This window comes from Eucalyptus grandis, chromosome 2, assembly GCF_016545825.1.
Source record: "Eucalyptus grandis isolate ANBG69807.140 chromosome 2, ASM1654582v1, whole genome shotgun sequence".
Taxonomy (NCBI): Eukaryota; Viridiplantae; Streptophyta; class Magnoliopsida; order Myrtales; family Myrtaceae; genus Eucalyptus; species Eucalyptus grandis.
This window is the reverse complement of record NC_052613.1, coordinates 39467269-39484890: the sequence shown is the minus strand read 5'-3', so window position 1 is coordinate 39484890 and position 17622 is coordinate 39467269. Positions and strand designations below refer to the sequence as shown.

Genomic DNA, 17622 nt, shown 5'->3' with positions numbered 1-17622 from the left:
GAGTATTGGAACTCTAATTTTTCTTAGCTCTCAATCACTGAATTGAGTCGATCTGATCAAGTCTCAATTCTCAGTGACATGCAGCTCAAATAAGGTGTGCAGATCTATGCAAAAAAACCCTCCAAGAGCAAGCAATGGAACGTAAGGTGGTCATAGTCCCTCCCATGGAGCTACGCAATCACCAAGGTAGGCTCTTTCTTTCATTTCGTTTCGTTTCGTTTTGTTTGTAGATGTTGCTTTATGAGGTATAATTTATGTGATCAATTTTTATGTCGTCTCAATTTCAATCGCTCGTATCTCTTTGTTGTCAAGGAGATCGAAGACGGAAGAAAGCACGGGTAGCTCTCATTTATTAAGAAAGCCTAATGCCATAGATTTTTCCCTTTTCCTGTGAGTGCGCTGGATTGATTTTAATAGATCGATTTCTTTTTTAAATTGTGTGTGTTTTAAGTGGCCACATGTCCTTAAATATAGGGAGGATTTTAGGAAGCATTTTAAAAAGGAGTTCGAATTTGCGGTGAGTTTTGGAACTCTCATTTTTCTTAGCTCTCAATCACTGAATTGAGTCAATCTGATCAAGCCTCAATTCTCGGTGTCATGCAGCTCAAATAAGGTGTGCAGAATTGTGCAAAAAACCGTCTAAGAGCAAGCAATGGAGCGTAAGGTGGTCATGGTCTCTCCCATGGAGCTACACAATCACCCAGGGTAGGCTCTCTCTTCCGTTTCATTTGTCGACGTTGCTTTATTAGGTAGAATTTATGTGATAAATTACTCTGTCGTCTTAATTTCGATCACTCGTATCTCTTCGTTGTCAAGGAGATCGAAGACAGAAGCAGCTCTCCTTCATTGAGAAAGCTCAATCCCATAGCTTTTTCCATTTTTCTGGGAGTGCACTGGATTGATTTTAATAGATCGATTTCTTTTTTTATTTGTGTGTGTTTTTTAAGTGGCCATATGTCCTTAAATATAGGAAGGATTTCAGGAAGCCTTTTATGGAGGAGTTCAAATCCGTGGTGAGTTTTCGAACTCTAATTTTTCTTAGCTCTCAATCACTAAATTGAGTCGATCTGATCAAACCTCAATTCTCAGTGACATGCAGCTCAAATAAGGTGTGTAGATCTGTGCAAAAAACCCTCCAAGAGCAAGCAATGGAGCGTAAGGTAGTCATGGTCCCTCCCATGGACCTACACAATCACCCAGGGTAGGCTCTCTTTTTATTTCGTTTTGTTTCATTTGTAGATATTGCTTAGGTAGAATTTATGTGATCAATTACTCTGTCGTCTCAATTTTGATCGCTCGTATCTCTTCGTTGTCAAGGAGATCGAAGACGGAAGGAAGCACAAGCAGCATTCCTTTATTGAGAAAGCCAAATTCCATAGCTTTTTCCCTTTTCCAGTGAGTGCACTGGATTGACTTTAATAGATCGATTTCTTTTTTAATTTGTATGTGTGTGTTTTAAGTGGCCATATGTCCTTAAATATAGGGAGGATTTTAGGAATTATTTTATGGAGGAGTTCAAATGTGCAGTGAGTTTCGGAACTCTCATTTTTCTTAGCTCTCAATAACTAAATTGAGTTGATCTGATCAAGCCTCAATTCTCAGTGACATGCAACTTAAATTAGGTGTGCACATCTGTGCAAAAAACCTCCAAGAGCAAGCAATGGAGCATAAGGTGGTCATGGTCCCTCCCATGGAGCTACACAGTCACCCAGGTAGGCTCTCTCTTTCGTTTAGTTTGTATATGTTGCTTAGGTAGAATTTATGTGATCAATTACTTTATCGTCTTAATTTCGAGTGCTCGTATCTCTTCGTTGTCAAGGAGATTGAAGACAGAAGGAAGCACAGGCAGCTCTCCTTCATTGAGAAAGCTTAACCCCATAGCTTTTTCCCCTTTCTTGTGAGTGTGCTAGATTGATTTTAATAGATAGATTTCTTTTTTAATGTGTGTTTGTTTTAAGTGGCCATTTGTCCTTAAATATAGGGAGGATTTTAGGAAGCGTTTTATTGAAGAGTTTGAATATGCAGTGAGTTTCGAAACTCTAATTTTTCTTAGCTCTCAATCAATAAATTGAGTCGATCTGATCTAGCCTCAATACTCAGTGACATGCAGCTCAAATAAGGTGTGCAGAGTGCAAAAAACCCTCCAAGAGCAAGCAATGGAGCGTCAAGTGGCCATGGTCCCTCCCATGGAGCTACACAATCACCCAGGGTAGGCTCTCCCTTTCGTGTCGTATCGCTTCGTTTGTAGATGTGGCTTTATTAGGTAGAATTTATGTGATCAATTACTCTATCGTCTCAATTTCGATCGCTCGTATCTCTTCGTTGTCAAGGAGATCGAAGACGGAAACAAGCACAGGCAGCTCTTGCTATTACACAATCAAAGCCTTTTTCATCTCCCCGCGAACCGTACGCACAAGATAACCTTTGATACACGCCACTAGATGTTTAACTACTTTACCTGAGAACAGTCAAATCACACAATTCATTGGCTTCTCCTCTAAGGAAGTAAAAAAAACCCACATGCTCTTTATCATATTACCTATACGAATCCAAAGCTAAACTTAGCACCTGATTCATCCCCTTGAATAATGGGTTTGCCTGCAAGTCTTTCTTTGAATTTATGATGGAGAGACGAGGAAGATGAAAACAATAGATGTGATATACCGAAAAAAAAAAAATGTAGAAGAGGCCTGTTGTCAAGACCCTGTCCTCTTGCAGAGGAGCCAAAGCATCGTAACCGTAATGAAAGTTCAGATCAAGTGCTAGAAGAAATGGTCGACTCTAAAAAGCCTAATCCCATAGGTTTTTCCCTTTTCTTGTGAGTGTACTGGATTGATTTTAATAGATCGATTTCTTTTTTAATTTGTGTGTGTTTTAAGTGGCCATATGTCCTTAAATATAGGGAGGATTTTAGGAAGCGTTTTATGGAGGAGTTTGAATGTGCAGTGAGTTTCAGAACTCTAATTTTTCTTAGCTCTCAATCACTGAATTGAGTCGATCTGATCAAGTCTCAATTCTTAGTGACATGTAACTTAAATAAGGTGTGCAGATTTGTGCAAAAAACCCTCCAAGAGCAAGCAATGGAGCATAAGGTGGTCATGATCCCTCCCATGGAGCTACGCAATCACCTATCTCTCTTTCATTTCATTTCATTTGTAGATGTTGCTTTATTAGGTAGAATTTCTGTGATCAATTACTATGTCATCTCAATTTCAATCACTCATATCTCTTCGTTGTCAAGGAAATCGAAGACGGAAGGAAGAATAGGCAGCTCTCCTTTATTGAGAAAGCCTAATCTCATAGCTTTTTCCATTTTCCTGTGAGTGCGTTGGATTGATTTTAATAGATCAATTTCTTTTTTAATTTGTGTGTGTTTTAATGGGCAATTTCTCCTTAAATATAGGGAGGATTTTAGGAAGCGTTTTATGGAGGAATTCGAATGTGATGTGAGTTTCGGAACTCTAATTTTTCTTAGCTCTCAATCACTGAATTGAGTCGATCTGATCAAGCCTCAATTCTCAGTGATATGCAGCTCAAATAAGGTGTGCAGATCTATGCAAAAAACCCTCCAAGAGCAAGCAATGGAGCGTAAGGTGGTCATGGTCCCTCCCATGGAGCTACGCAATCACCTAGGGTAGACTCTCTCTTTCGTTTCGTTTCGTTTGTAGATGTTGCTTTATTAGGTAGAATTTATGTGATCAATTACTCTGTCGTCTCAATTTCGATCGCTCGTATCTCTTTGTTGTCAAGGAGATCGAAGACGAAAGGAAGCACAGGCGGCTCTTCTTTATTGAGACGGCTCTTCTTTATTGAGAAACCTAATCCCATAGCTTTTTCCCTTTTCCTTGAGTGCGCTGGATTGATTTTATTAGATTGATTTCTCTTTTAATTTGTGTGTGTGTTTTAAGTGGCCATATGTCCTTAAATATAGGGAGGATTTTAGGAAGTGTTTTATGGAGGAGTTCGAATGTGCGGTGAGTTTTAGAACTCTAATTTTTCTTAGCTCTCAATCACTAAATTGAGTCGATCTGATCAAGCCTCAATTCTCAGTGACATGTAGCTTAAATAAGGTCTGCAGATTTGCGCAAAAACCCTCCAAGAGCAAGCAATGGAGCGTAAGGTGGTCATGGTCCCTCCCATGGAGCTACGCAATCACCCAGGTACGCTCTCTCTTTCGTTTCGTTTTGTTTGTAGATGTTGCTTTATTAGGTAGAATTTATGTGATCAATTACTCTATCATCTCAATTTCGATCGCTCGTATGTCTTCGTTATCAAGGAGATCGAAGACAGAAGGAAGCACATGCATCTCTCCTTTATTGAGAAAGCCTAGTCCCATAGCTTTTTTCCCTTTTCCTGTGAGTGTGCTGAATTGATTTTAATAGATCGATTTCTTTTTTAATTTGTGTGTGTTTTAAGTGGCCATATGTCCTTAAATATAGGGAGGATTTTTTTTTTTTTGAACAGGAAATATAAGGAGGATTTTAGAAAGCATTTTATGGAGGAGTTTGAATGTGCGGTGAGTTTGGGAACTCTAATTTTTCTTAGCTCTCAATCACTTAATAGAGTTGATCTAATCAAGATTCAAAATTTTGCAAAAAAAAAAAAAAAAAAAATCAAAAAAATTTTCAAAAAAAGACTAAAATATTCGATTAAAAAAAAAGCTAAAAAAATATTAAAATAAAAATTAAAAATTTTGAGAAAATTCCAAAACTTGGAAAATGTTTAAAAATTTCAATAGTGATAAAAATAGAGAAAAATCCAAAAAATATAAAATCAGAATTTTTGGAAACTTCGAAAATTCAATTTTTTTGAAGGATTTTTAAATTTTTAAATTTTTAAAAAAATTTCTAATTTTTAAAAAAAAAAAAATTAAAAATCCTTCAAAAGGCTAAAATTAATCTTTTGGGTTATTTTCTCATGAAAGGTGGAAGTTTTTCAGTTTAGAATTATGTTCAAAGTTGACCAAGCCCTTAGGATTCTACCTTAGGATTACAATTGTCCTTAGAGACAAATGCCCTTGACTACGTAATATTAATACGTTTATTTTTGCTTCCCTATAGTCTAGTTAGGATTAAGATTTATCTTTTAGTCTCTGTTATTCCATGAAATGTATTTAATGATTTCCTTGGTTGCTGACTATTACATTAATCCAAACTACTTGACAAAATGAATAAGATTAGGTACCGAAATGGCACTAACTAGTTAATTAGTGTAATCAAGTCTCCGACCATACATTCTCTGGTTCGTAAGAAGTGAGACATACTCTCATATCTCACTTGGTTTTTAACCGACCTAAGAGGCTAGTGGCAACTCTTTCTTTAGAAAATTTGTATAGCGTCAATTTAAATACCCAATGTCATGTGAAGTATGGACTTGGGAGAACCCATGCTTGATCATAGGCCATAGGCTTGTCTTTTAGGTAATACCCCTAAATCTATTCCTTCCCCGATGGGTAGGTCGTGATAGCCATGCCACTGGTTCTCTATCTGAATTTGAAATATACAACCTCTTGTAAGCAAAAGATATATACACAATAGAAGAAACATAAAAAAAATTACAGACAAAGATAAGGTACCTTAATCCGAGTGATCAGGAAGTTTGATGGTGTCATTGTCGGGTCTTTCAAGCTCACAGGAGCTAGGTAAAAGCTTAGGGAGAAAGTTACTTATTTCAGGTAAATGATTAGCAAGCAAAATATTGTCATTAAGTGCAACTAGAGCAAAAAAGGGGTTGGGACTGATTTTGATTGATGAGATTGGAAGTCTCTGGGTATGGCCTTGGTTATCTTTGAACAGCAAACTAAGCGCTACGATCTTCTAGATTACATTCCTATTTTGGCTTCAAAGAAGCTGAATTGCCTTGCATAGTAATGTTTTTCCAAGATGACTTTGAAGTAATAAAGAAAAGGAGAGGTGCTTGAAGGAACCTTCATGGGTAGACAATTTAAGAGTCAATAGCCTAGATGAGGCCTCCCAAGTACTGCGCCTAACAAGGGGTAGTGACAAAGATTACGAGAACCCATATCAAAAAGAAACTCAAGATAAAGAGCAATCCAAGCTTGTAAAATCCAGAAAGGACCAAATATGGAACCATTCTTTTCAGCCCCGATAATCAGTGAAGCGTGGGCAAACCTTCTATACAAAGAAGCTAAAACAACTAGAGCCAAGGGCAATGCATCTACCCTATGTGAGATTTTTAGCTAACTAGAGATGATCCTTATTAACCTTAAGCGTGGGACGGCAAAACACATATCTTGATAGCTAGTATAATAGGAAAGTGATACGTTTATTTTCATTGACGGAACCAATTGCTCTATCATACCACTCAAGGAACTTATTGTAAGCAAGAATTCCATTTAGGATTATAAAAGAGATATCAATATAGGCAACTCCTCAAGATAACAACCAATCAGTTGAAAACCTACTATAGTATACATGTCTAGCAGAATGACAGTCATGTGTCCCCAAGGGAAAAAGAAAGAATTAGTCGAGGGGGACCAAAAGCTTACTTTGAACCCATTAGTCCCCGGTTTATGTCATAAGAAAACATGCTGATTGCAAACACCTTCTTAATTCTAGCACCTACCCAAAGGAGTTTGTGTTGGTTTATCATCTTTTAGTCGAAGATACCATTTATGAAAATCTACTTCGAATGAGGAAACCCTCAAAATTTAGGAGAAGTTGAAGACTAGATGTCTTGGAAAGAGCGATATTGGAAGGCCAAGTTCTCATGCTTAGAAGGAAAGCATACCTTGAGTGGAGGTGGGACCTTGTTATGATCAATAAGACTAGGACCCAAGAGGAAGTAGCATTTTATACCTTCAACGGCATCCAACAGGTTAAAGCAACAATCTTTGGCATTTTCCCCTAGAGCAACTAAATTGCTGAGGTAGCTTGATGAGTCAAAGTTGGAAGCTTTCTTTGGTGCCATGGTGGATGATGAAGTGGAGATGAAAGGAAATCGCAAAGAGAATTTGGAAATAGGGTAAGAAGATGAAATACGGCAATGGAATCCTTGAAGAGATACTGATAGAAGACGATGCCTCAAAGAAAAAAAGGAAAATAGTTACCTACGAAATTAGAGGAGACGTGTCGAGGTAATATAGGGAACGAAAATCTATATCGGGGAAAAGATGTTAGAAGACAAAAAGGCATGATCACCTTAGAAAGCCTTGTGAAAACGAGATATTTCTTTAAAAAAAATAAATTCAAATTTATTTCTTTTTTCTTTTGAGGGGGCATATGCTGACATCCAAAATTACCTCTAATATCACGTGCTAACCATGAGGGAATAATAGATGAAACGACTCGTTTTGGTTCATAAAATAAAGAGCAAATAGCTTTCGTGGAGGTAACTTAAGTTGAGCCTTGATGGAACTCTAGAAGCAAATTCTAGAGTCGATGACTAGGCAATTAATTGCCACATGTCATACTATGGGAATAATGCACCAAATTTGAAGATTAAGTGAAATTAACATTAGAACTCAAGCGGGAATAACTGTTGCAAGAAATGCAAATAAAAATAGGAAGCGATTATTTACTTGATGAGCAAGTTATGCAAGCATCGTCGACAGGTCAGGAAGCAGTTGCTTATGGGTAAGGGTGCTAAAAGGGATTGGAAAACAAGGAGAATGTTAAGAGTAGTGCTCGAGAAAAAGAAACTGACTGATGGTTACCAACTAGTCTTATAAATAGCACAGCTTGTTCAACGAAGAAGCCCCTTGATCAACACATCAACTATCTTTTATCTTTACTTTAACACATTTTAACGGTAGTTTTCAAGATTCTTGTCTTTGATAAAATTCTGACGTGCGTCTCTATTTGGTCTAGCATCATCGAATGAATTACAGTGTTGTTCCACAAGTCCAGCATTATTAATTAAATTCCAACATTGTGTTTTATATATAAGAGTATTGCTATCAATTAGATTTTAGCTTTACGCCTAAAAGAAGCTATGTCATAAATTAAATTCTTACATAGTTTGAGTTCAAAGCATAAATTATCCAATTACTAGTGTCCAAACTACACCATTGATTAGATTCTAGTGTAATTTGTACCCATAAGTAGTTAGTCTTTGAGTCATTCAAATATCAATTGTCGGGGTTATATGTACAAGTTGATAAATAAAATTTTCCCTTACATTTGGCATTCTCTGTCCAAACTCAACACAGAACTTGAGTCTCCTATAATAAAACTAAAACGTAGCGTTCGGTAAAAGATTTTCACAAAAATCAAAACCGGCGAAATGAAATAATTAATAGCGGTCTCACAAAATTTTACATGATTTTAGACCAAAATGTCTTGAATTCATTATTTTCCAAGTCTCTTTTCTTTTTTTTTTTTTTTTTTTATGTCTCTAATAATATATTTTCATGAGTAGTTTTAGATCAAAATCTAGCCAAGTTGAGGAGGAATTAAATTTCCTCCTATGATATTAGACTAGAAGGTTTTCGGAATAGTTTGAACTGCTCTCACAAATTTCTACGGAATAAAAAAGAGTTCAAATGTCCGGATATTCTTGCACACACGCCTTGACTGCGTGCACAACTCCAACAGTGCAGTCTGAAAGCTTCTAGAGAAGTCAAAGCGACTGCCGCCTTGTCACCTGGGACGACTTCCCAGTTTTCTCACGCGTTCACACGGTATGCTCGTTCTCCCTTTGGCGGCTCACGTTGCCATGTTTGCTCTTCACCTTCAGGCAAAGCCGCCACAATATCATTATCCTCCTACTTATTCCCCAAGAAACTCGAGGGCCTTTTCGCCACTTCAGTTAGCGTAAGCGAATAGGTCATCGCCCGCCCCTCGCTTTCCGTCCTATATGTAAGACTCGCACTCCACCGGACACCGTCATACCAGTCGTCCCGACTCAGCAAGCAACAACAGACTTCCAGAGATGGTGAAGAGAGACCGAGAAGACACGGAGGTCGAAGCCCTGGCTGTGGCCAACAGCTTGATGCTCCTCTCCCGAGTCGGCCAGAGCACCGACTCGAACCACAAATCATGACCTACAGAGAGGATCTTCGCGTGCAAGACGTGCAACCGCGAGTTCTCGTCCTTCCAGGCGCTCGGAGGGCACAGAGCCAGCCACAAGAAGCCGAAGCTGATCTCTGGCGACCTCTTACACCTCGGCCACTCAGTGGATTCCTCGCTGGACAAGCCGAAGACGCACAAGTGCTCGATATGTGGCCTCGAGTTCCCGCTTGGCCAAGCCCTTGGTGGTCACATGAGGAGGCACAGGGCTGCCATACTGAAGAGATTGGCTGCGGCGGCCGCAGCTGCAAAGCCTGTGCCGGTGTTGAAGAAATCGAACAGCAAGATAGTCACGGGCTTGGATTTGAACTCGTCGCCGATGGAGGACGACTTGACCTTGCGTTTAGGAAAGTTTGCGCCGCCTTTGGCGCTAGATCTCGTTTTGTAGGGCTTAGAGAACGTAGATTGTGTACAGAGCAGTTTTCAGTCGGTGCCTGACCGTTCCTTTTTTTTCTTTTCCTTCTTTTTTGTATTCATTGATTGATACTTTGAATCAGACACTGGGTTTCGCATGGATATTCATTTGTTTCATGCACGCATATTGTATTTGAACGAGATGAGTGAGGGGATGATTACGCTCTCCAGTTTTCGTGGTGCTGAGCCTTAGATGCCAGCGAGTACGTCTGCGGCTGCACTTTTTCTCGTTGGCCTCTTTGTTTGATCCGAAGATGATTAACATCTGAAGTGCGTGCTCTATGTAACAAATGTTTTAATAGTGTGGCCAGCTAAGGAACAGTAAGGAAGAAATGAAAAGCCGTGGATATGAATGGCTAAAGCACTGAAAACATCAAAATACAAACAGCTTTATATCGAGCTGCTAGATATACGATGTAATTTGATGCTACTCGTTATTTGCTTAACTATACCTGTTGATGTTGTGGAAGAATCTGAATGGTGTCCACCACGGGTGATCTCAATGTTCTGGATAATGCAAAAACTATTAAGTTTTAGAAGTTAGAAATGGCTAAAAAGGTGAAGGACAAAAATATTCTTTAGAGATTTTAGATAATATAGCATTTCAACTTGGAAAAGTAAAAGATGATAAGATGACATAGCAACAATTATATGAGATAAAAATAATCCGCACTTTTTTAGGTGAGGCTTTTAATGTTTGAATATCTAAGGTTAGTTCAAGTGTCATAATCTGCTGAAGAGATTTTGTAAGGTACACTTTGTAGGCTTAGTTAATGGGTTGAAAAATAAAAGGACTCGTTAACTAAATATTTTTTTCATTGTAGGGTTTGAAACTAGTAATCATTTTGGCATCTTTACCAATCTTCTCCTTCACTTGGGATTGTCTTCTTTTGCAAATGTTAGGGGGGACCAATTCTAGGTTCCAGGATCCATATAGGTTCCATTTGGAATCTAAAACCTACATGTTAGAGCAAGTTGCTCATTATTTGAAATTTGAAATCTATCTCACATGCCTTGAAACCTATAACCTACCTTATCACGGGTATCACAAGTTTCAAGATCGGTTCCAAGATATGTTTAGGTTCTATCCAATATAATATGCCCATGTAAACCATATATTCACCCTATCTAAATTAGGAAACAAAGGCAATTAGAATAATCAAAAATCCAATCTAACATCACAGCTCAAAAATTTGATTATTAAGATTTTCATTACGGGAATTTTTCTAATTGGGCCATGCCTAAAAATCTCAAGAACATCATGTTTGATTTCAATAATTCAAAATTAGGCAATTTGAAAAGTCAACTAAGCAAAAGAATTAGGAAACTAATGAGATCGGGGTGGACTCACCGGGGGTGCTCTTGAAGGACACGTTGGAGGCTACCTCGGTGGTGCTTGGTTTGTTGACTGGGAGACCGCCTGAAAACAACAAATTGCTCCTCCACTTGTTTTCTTTTCTCTTTCATCACTCTCCCGCTTTCTCGTAAGACCAACCTCTTTGACCCTTGACTCCATTTGGATCCTGTGCTGCGCGTCCCTCCCTTTTTGGCTCTTCCCGTGGAGCTGAGAGCGAGAGAGGGACCAATCAGGTGTGTGAGCTTCATTGTGGTGTGGTCAAGCTCGAGATGTCAGAATAGAGACGTCCCCAAAATCACGGGAAGTGATCAAGGCACGACGGTGTGGCAGCGCGTACGCGGTGGTTGGACGGGTGGGCATCGTCTGAACTCGTCGGGATTTATAATGCTGTCGAGAATTGATGGGCATATATAATGGTCTCCGGGAAACCTGCAAAAACAAGTTCAGATGCAGCAGAGAGATAGATTGAGCCCGGCAAGGATTCGTTGGACACGGCGCTGAAAGCAGCTGGAGGTTGTTTGGACGTGACGGAAAGCTGCTGGTGTTGTGGAGTCGATGCGGGAGGATCATCAGGAAACCTGAAGGCTGCCTGGACGTCGCTGGAAGACGGCGGTTGGACTGAAGACTAGAGTTGCTGGAGTCGCCTAAACCAGCAAGCAAAACTGGGCAAAGGCGAGGTGACTGGTGCAGGTCACGACGGCAGGACTGGTGTGGGTACCTGTAGACGTTGAGGGACGCTTGAGGAACTGGACGAAAGCACCAGAAAGTCTGAAAAAACGCTGGGGTTGCAGGAAACTCGCTGGGTCCACCTGGACGTATAACGCTATTGCATTAAAAGACATTCTCCACCATATGTGAGTGGTTATAAATTCCTTATAGGTTCCACCAAATTGTGAAACCTATCTATTAGAACAAGTTTCTCATTTTTTGAAACCTAAAACCTACCCGTTTGAATAAGTTTCTCATTTCTTTGGAACCTAGAATTACTTTGCATATCTTGAAATCTAGAACCTACCCTATGACAACTTCTAAGATTTACTTAGGTTCCATCTATAATATTAATTAAACGACTATTGTGAATCATTTTTAATGATTATCACTTGTTGTTACAATCCATTGACCACAATTCATATTTCACAAACGAAAAATATGAAAAATTAACAAAGTAAAAGCCTTAGTCTTAAAATGGAAGTTTATATTAGTGGTTTTAGATTATACACTTGTCATCGAATGCCAAAGAATACTACAAGATTGTGTGAAGATATAGATAAAGTAAAAAAAAAAAAAAACTTGTTTGAGATTTTATATCCTAGAAATTGGCGTAAGTACCACAAGCTGCCATAACTTGCAAGACGCCGACACTTAAGTGCCATAACTTCAAAACGGTACACTTAAGTGCCACTTTTTTTTTTTTCGAGTGGGACACTTAAGTGCCACCTCCGCGACCCTTGCCGGAAATCCCTACGCGTGAATATTTTATTATTATTTTTTACCTACGTGGCTCACGGAGCTCCAAATCGGATAAAAATAAAAAAAATTTAAAAAAATTAAAAGTTTTAATTTTAAAAATTTTAAAACTTTTTTTAAAAAAGAAAATTTTAAAAATTTTAATTTTAAAAAATTAAAAAAATTAAAAAAATAAGAAAATTTTAAAAATTTTAATTTTAAAAATTTAAAAAATTTTAAAAAAATAAGAAAATTTTAAAAATTTTAATTTTAAAAATTTAAAAATTTTAAAAAAATTTAAAAATTTAAGAAAATAATAAAATTTAAAAATTTTAATTTTAAAAAATTTAAAAAATTTAAAAAATAATAATAAGAAAATTTAAAAAATTTAAAAATTAAAAAAGGGGGAGGCGGCGGCGGCGGAGGTGGCGGCGGTGAGGGAGCCAGCGGTGGCGGCAAGGAGCCGCCCCATTCGGCCTCCCACTCCCCACTTTTTATAATTTTTTTAATTTTAATTTTTTAAAAAATTTCTTAATTTTTAAAAAATTTTAAAATTTTCTTAAATTAAAAAAATTAAAATTTTCTTAATTTAAAAAAAAATTAAATTTTCTTAATTTTTTTAAATTTTTTAAAATTTTCTTAATTTTTTTTTAAATTTTCTTAATTTTTAAAAATTTTAAAAATTTTTAAAATTTTTTAAAATTTTTAAAATTTTCTTAATTTTTTAATTTTTTAATTTTTCTTATTTTTTAAATTTTAAAAATTTTAACATTTTTAAAATTTTTCTTAATTTTTTAAATTTTTTAAATTTTCTTAATTTTTAAATTTTTCTTAATTTTTAAATTTTTCTTAATTTTTAAAATTTTTCTTAATTTTTAAAAAATTTTAAATTTTTCTTATTTTTTTAAATTTTTGAATATTTTAAATCTAATTTAATTAATTTATATACTATTATTTACACGTAGACGCGAAACGGCGTCGTTTTGCATTTTCCGCCACGTCGGCGTGCAAAACGACGCCGTTTGGGACCGAGCTCGCCGGAAAGTCGCCACGTCAGCCATTTGGCCGGATTTTCGCCGGAGTGGCACTTAAGTGTCCCATTTTACTCGATGATGGCACTTAAGTGTACCATTTTAAAGTTATGGACTTAAGTGTCGTCTTGCGAGCTATTATGCTTTTCAGGACCTGCGTGTCCCGCACTCCCTGGGAAATTAGTATCTATCTTTTGAAACATGTTTCCCAATTTTTGAAATTTGGAACCTATCTTATATGCATTGGAACTTGAATCAGAAAGGTCTCCATTGGTCCATCTTCAATTCTAGGTTCTACTTTGAAAATATGCTCATGCCCATTCTCCACTAGTTTTATTATTCTATTGCCACCATAAGCGGGTGGTTCAATAAATTGAATCCAGCATAAGTGGGAGTTAATAGTTAGAGGTCCTCAAACCACCCGTGGGTGGCCGTGATGGTTTACGCCTTACTACCTCATCGTCGAGGGAATAGGTTCGAATCTCCGGCCACTAACACGACTTAAGTGAAGGTCCCGGGAGTCGATTATTGGGCCAGCTCTCTCGAGGTATTGACGTTTGGTCTGGGACGCACCGCGCACTTTACGGGCCATGGGCTGCCTAGGCATAAGCTTGGCGGGCCCGGTAGATCCTCGGTTACCATGAAAAAAAAAAAATAGTTAGAGGTCCTCCATATGACACAAGAAAGGCAAATTGAGGGCTTCCTCTAGACGCAAGAACGATGTTGAAAAAGTCATGCAATGAGATGAGTGCGCCGACGCCGTACTCTACTACTACTCATGGTGGAAGCTGCTGGTTTCTTACCATTCACGCTATGAGATTGGAGATTTACTGAAGTGTTGGGGGACTTCTTGCGTGTTTTCAATAATGTAATTTATGCTTTGTGTTGAATGATCGGATACGTGTGAATTTGGAAGCAAGTGAGCCTTACATTCAATTTTTATAGCAACGGACTATTTAATCCCAAGTTTGTCTATTGAATAAGTGCGGTGACGTTATGACTTATTCTTCCCGTTCCCCGCTATTTCATCCATTCGCCTGGCTGCTGTTGCATGATGTCTCTGATGACTCGCTACCACCGCTAGATGCTGCGATTCCATAGCGACAGTATTGTCCATGTTCTTTTGTAGCACGCGAGTCAACACCCAGTACCCCGCACTAGTATGGACTGCCTTTTGGGGTTTATAGCTACTTCATTAGCTTTTTTATATCACCGTGTTCTTAGGTCTTGGCCTCGGATGCCCATCATACTTTCTCCTCCCATTGCAACGGGTGAGAAATATCGGCCTAGTTTCATGTGCCTTAATGTATTTCACTGGAATCAATGGGTGAGAAATAGAGCGTGCTAGTACATTTAAATATTAAATTACGCTTTCATTAAGCCTGAATTTTTAGAATAATTAGTAGTGATCTCGAAAATTTTTATATGATTTTAGACTAGAAAGTTTTGGATTCAAAATTGTCCAAATCCCTTAATTCTCCCTTTTTATAATATATTTCCACGAGCAGATTTAAATCAATATCCAAACTATTTGCAGGAGGAGTTAAATCTCCTCAAATATTAGAGTAGAGGGTCTTCGGAACCGTAGGAATTGCTCACACAAATTTCTATGGAATAAAAAAGAGTTCAAACGTCCGGATATTCTCGTGCACACGCTTTGACGGCGTGTACAACTCCGACACTGCAGGCAATAAGCTTCCGGAAAAGTCAAAGCAAGTACCGCGTCGCTCACCTGTGACGACTTCCCCAGTTTTCACACGCGTTCACACGATGTCCTCGCTCTCCATTTGGCAGCTCACGTTGCCGGGTTTGCCCTTCATATTCACGCATAGCCGCCACGATATCACCGTCCTGCTTACTTATTCCGCAAGAAACTCGAGGGCCTTTTTGTCAATCCAGTTTGCGTAAGCGAGTAGGTCATCGCTCGCCCCTCGCTTCTCGTCCTGTGTATAAAACTCGCACTCCGCCGCACGCTGTCATACCATTCATCCCGACTCAGCAGCAGCAGCGAAAGAAGAAGAAAGAAGAAACCAGAAAAATCAGACACTTCCATTTCACATTCTCTACTACAGAATTCCAGAGATGGTGAAGAGAGACAGAGAGGACATGGAGGTCGAAGCCCTGGCCGTGGCCAACAGCTTGATGCTCCTCTCCCGAGTTGGCCAGAGCACCGACTCGAACTGCAAATGGCAGCCTACAGAGCGGATGTTCGCGTGCAAGACGTGCAACCGCGAGTTCTCCTCCTTCCAGGCGCTGGGAGGGCACAGAGCCAGCCACAAGAAGCCGAAGCTGATCTCCGGCGACCTCTTGCGCCTTGGCCACGAAGCGGATTCCTCGCCAGCCAAGCCGAAGACGCATGAGTGCTCGATATGTGGCCTCGATTTCCCGATCGGCCAAGCCCTAGGTGGTCACATGAGGAGGCACAGGGCCGCCATGCTGGAGAGCTTGGCGGCGGCAGCCACAAAGCCCGTGCCGGTGTTGAAGAAATCGAACAGCAAGAGAGTCGCGGGCTTGGATTTGAACTCGTCGCCCATGGAGGACGACTTGACCTTGCGTTTAGGAAAGGTTGCGCCGCCTTTGGTGCTAGATCTCGTTTTGTAGGGCTTAGAGAACGTAGATTGTGTACAGAGCAGTTTTTAGTCGGTGCTTGACCGTTCCTTCTTTTTTCCTTCTTTTTTGTATTCATTGATTGATTGATATTTTGAATCAGAGAATATATTTCGCATGGATATTCATTTGTTTCATGAACGCAAATTGTATTTGAACGAGATGAGGGAGACGATGGTTACGTTCTGAAGTTTTCGTGGTGATTAATATCTGAAGTGCGTGCTTTATGTAACAAATGTTTTAAATAGTGTGGCCAGCCAAGGTACAGGAAGGCAGAAATGAAAAAGCCATGGATATAAATGGCCGAAGCACTGAAAACATCGAAATCCAAAAACCTTTATATGGAGCTGCTAGATATATGATGTAATTTGATGCTACTCGTTATTTGCTTGATTATACCTGTTGATGTTATGCAAGAATCTGAACGGTGTCCACTGCTGGGATATAATATTGCTCTGGATAATGCAAAAACCATTAAGTTTTGGAAGTTAGAAATGGCTACAGAGGAGATGGACAAAAATATTCTTTAGCGTTTTAGATAATATAGTATTTCAACTTGCAAAAGTTAAAGATGATAAAATGACATAGCAATTTTTTTATAAGATAAAAACGGGAAAAGTACCAAAAAAGTCATAAATCTATCACATTGGTACCAATTCAGTCTTAAACTTTTGAATTTGATTAATTTAGCCCTAAACCTTTCTACATTGTTACCAACTCAGTCCATCTAACCAACTCAGGTTAGAAATTACGACGTGAACGCCGACCGGCTAACATGGCTTGACCGATGTTGATGTTGACATTTTTAATAATATTTTAACATTTTTTTAATTTATTGAATTTTTAATTTTTTTTTTTTCCTTCTCCGTTTCTCTTCCTTTTCTTTTCCGGTGACCAGCGTCAACCATCAACTACAAGCCCATTTGGTTTGGCTTTTGGGGAATGCATTTGCAAAAATGCAAATACCTTTGAGTGAAGGGGTTTTTCAAAATACAAATATCGTTTGGTAACATTTGCATTGAGAAACAACTTTGGCCAAAATATTTTTTGGTAAAATTTGCATTTGTAAAAGGCTTTTATTAAATTAAAAAACAAAATAAATATTTGTGTTTTTTTTTTTAAGTCTGGCCACCGAACCGCTAGATCTGGCGGTTGGATTGCCGGATTTGGTGGCTGAATGGCCAGATCTGACCCCCAAACGGCCGCTTGGGTCGCGCGATTTAGGCCACCAGTCGCCTGGGCCGTGCGACCCAAGCATTGCTTGAGGTCTAGCAACAAGATCGCCGGGTCGGGCAACCCTCAAGCAGCGGTCGCTAGCACCAAAAGGTTTGGAAAAACATCGTGATCGCAGGAAACTCACTGGCTCCACCAGGATAACTAATGCTTATAACACTTGCATTAACTTGTGCATGTAAGACATTCTCCACTAGGGATGAATGGTTACAAGTTCCTTATATGTTCTACCGAAGCCTGAAACCTACCAGTTAAAACAAGTTTAATATTTTTTGGAATCTAAAACCTACCTATATAAACAAGTTTCTCATTTTATTAGAACCTAGAACTACTTCGCATATCCTGAAATCCAAAACCTACTCTATCATAGCTTCTAAGGTCTACTTGGATTTCACCTATATTATTAATTGAACAATCGTTGTAGATCATTTTTTATGATTGCAACTTATTATTACGATCCACTGATCACAACTTATATTTAGACACACGAAAAATATGAAAAATT

General features: G+C 38.6%; 1 protein-coding gene and 1 pseudogene across 2 annotated transcripts; both read left to right on the top strand.

Annotated features, from left to right (window-relative positions):
• The first annotated feature begins 8855 nt into the window (after positions 1–8855).
• Positions 8856–9556, top strand: LOC104430367 (annotated as a pseudogene). Its single transcript, XR_005547602.1, has one exon. The product of XR_005547602.1 is annotated as a zinc finger protein ZAT11-like (transcript).
• A 5723-nt stretch (positions 9557–15279) lies between these two features.
• Positions 15280–16039, top strand: LOC104432762 (zinc finger protein ZAT12). Its single transcript, XM_010045285.3, has one exon. The coding sequence runs from the start codon at positions 15360–15362 to the stop codon at positions 15876–15878; it is 519 nt and encodes a 172-aa protein (XP_010043587.2). The 5' UTR covers positions 15280–15359; the 3' UTR covers positions 15879–16039.
• Positions 16040–17622: the final 1583 nt, after the last annotated feature.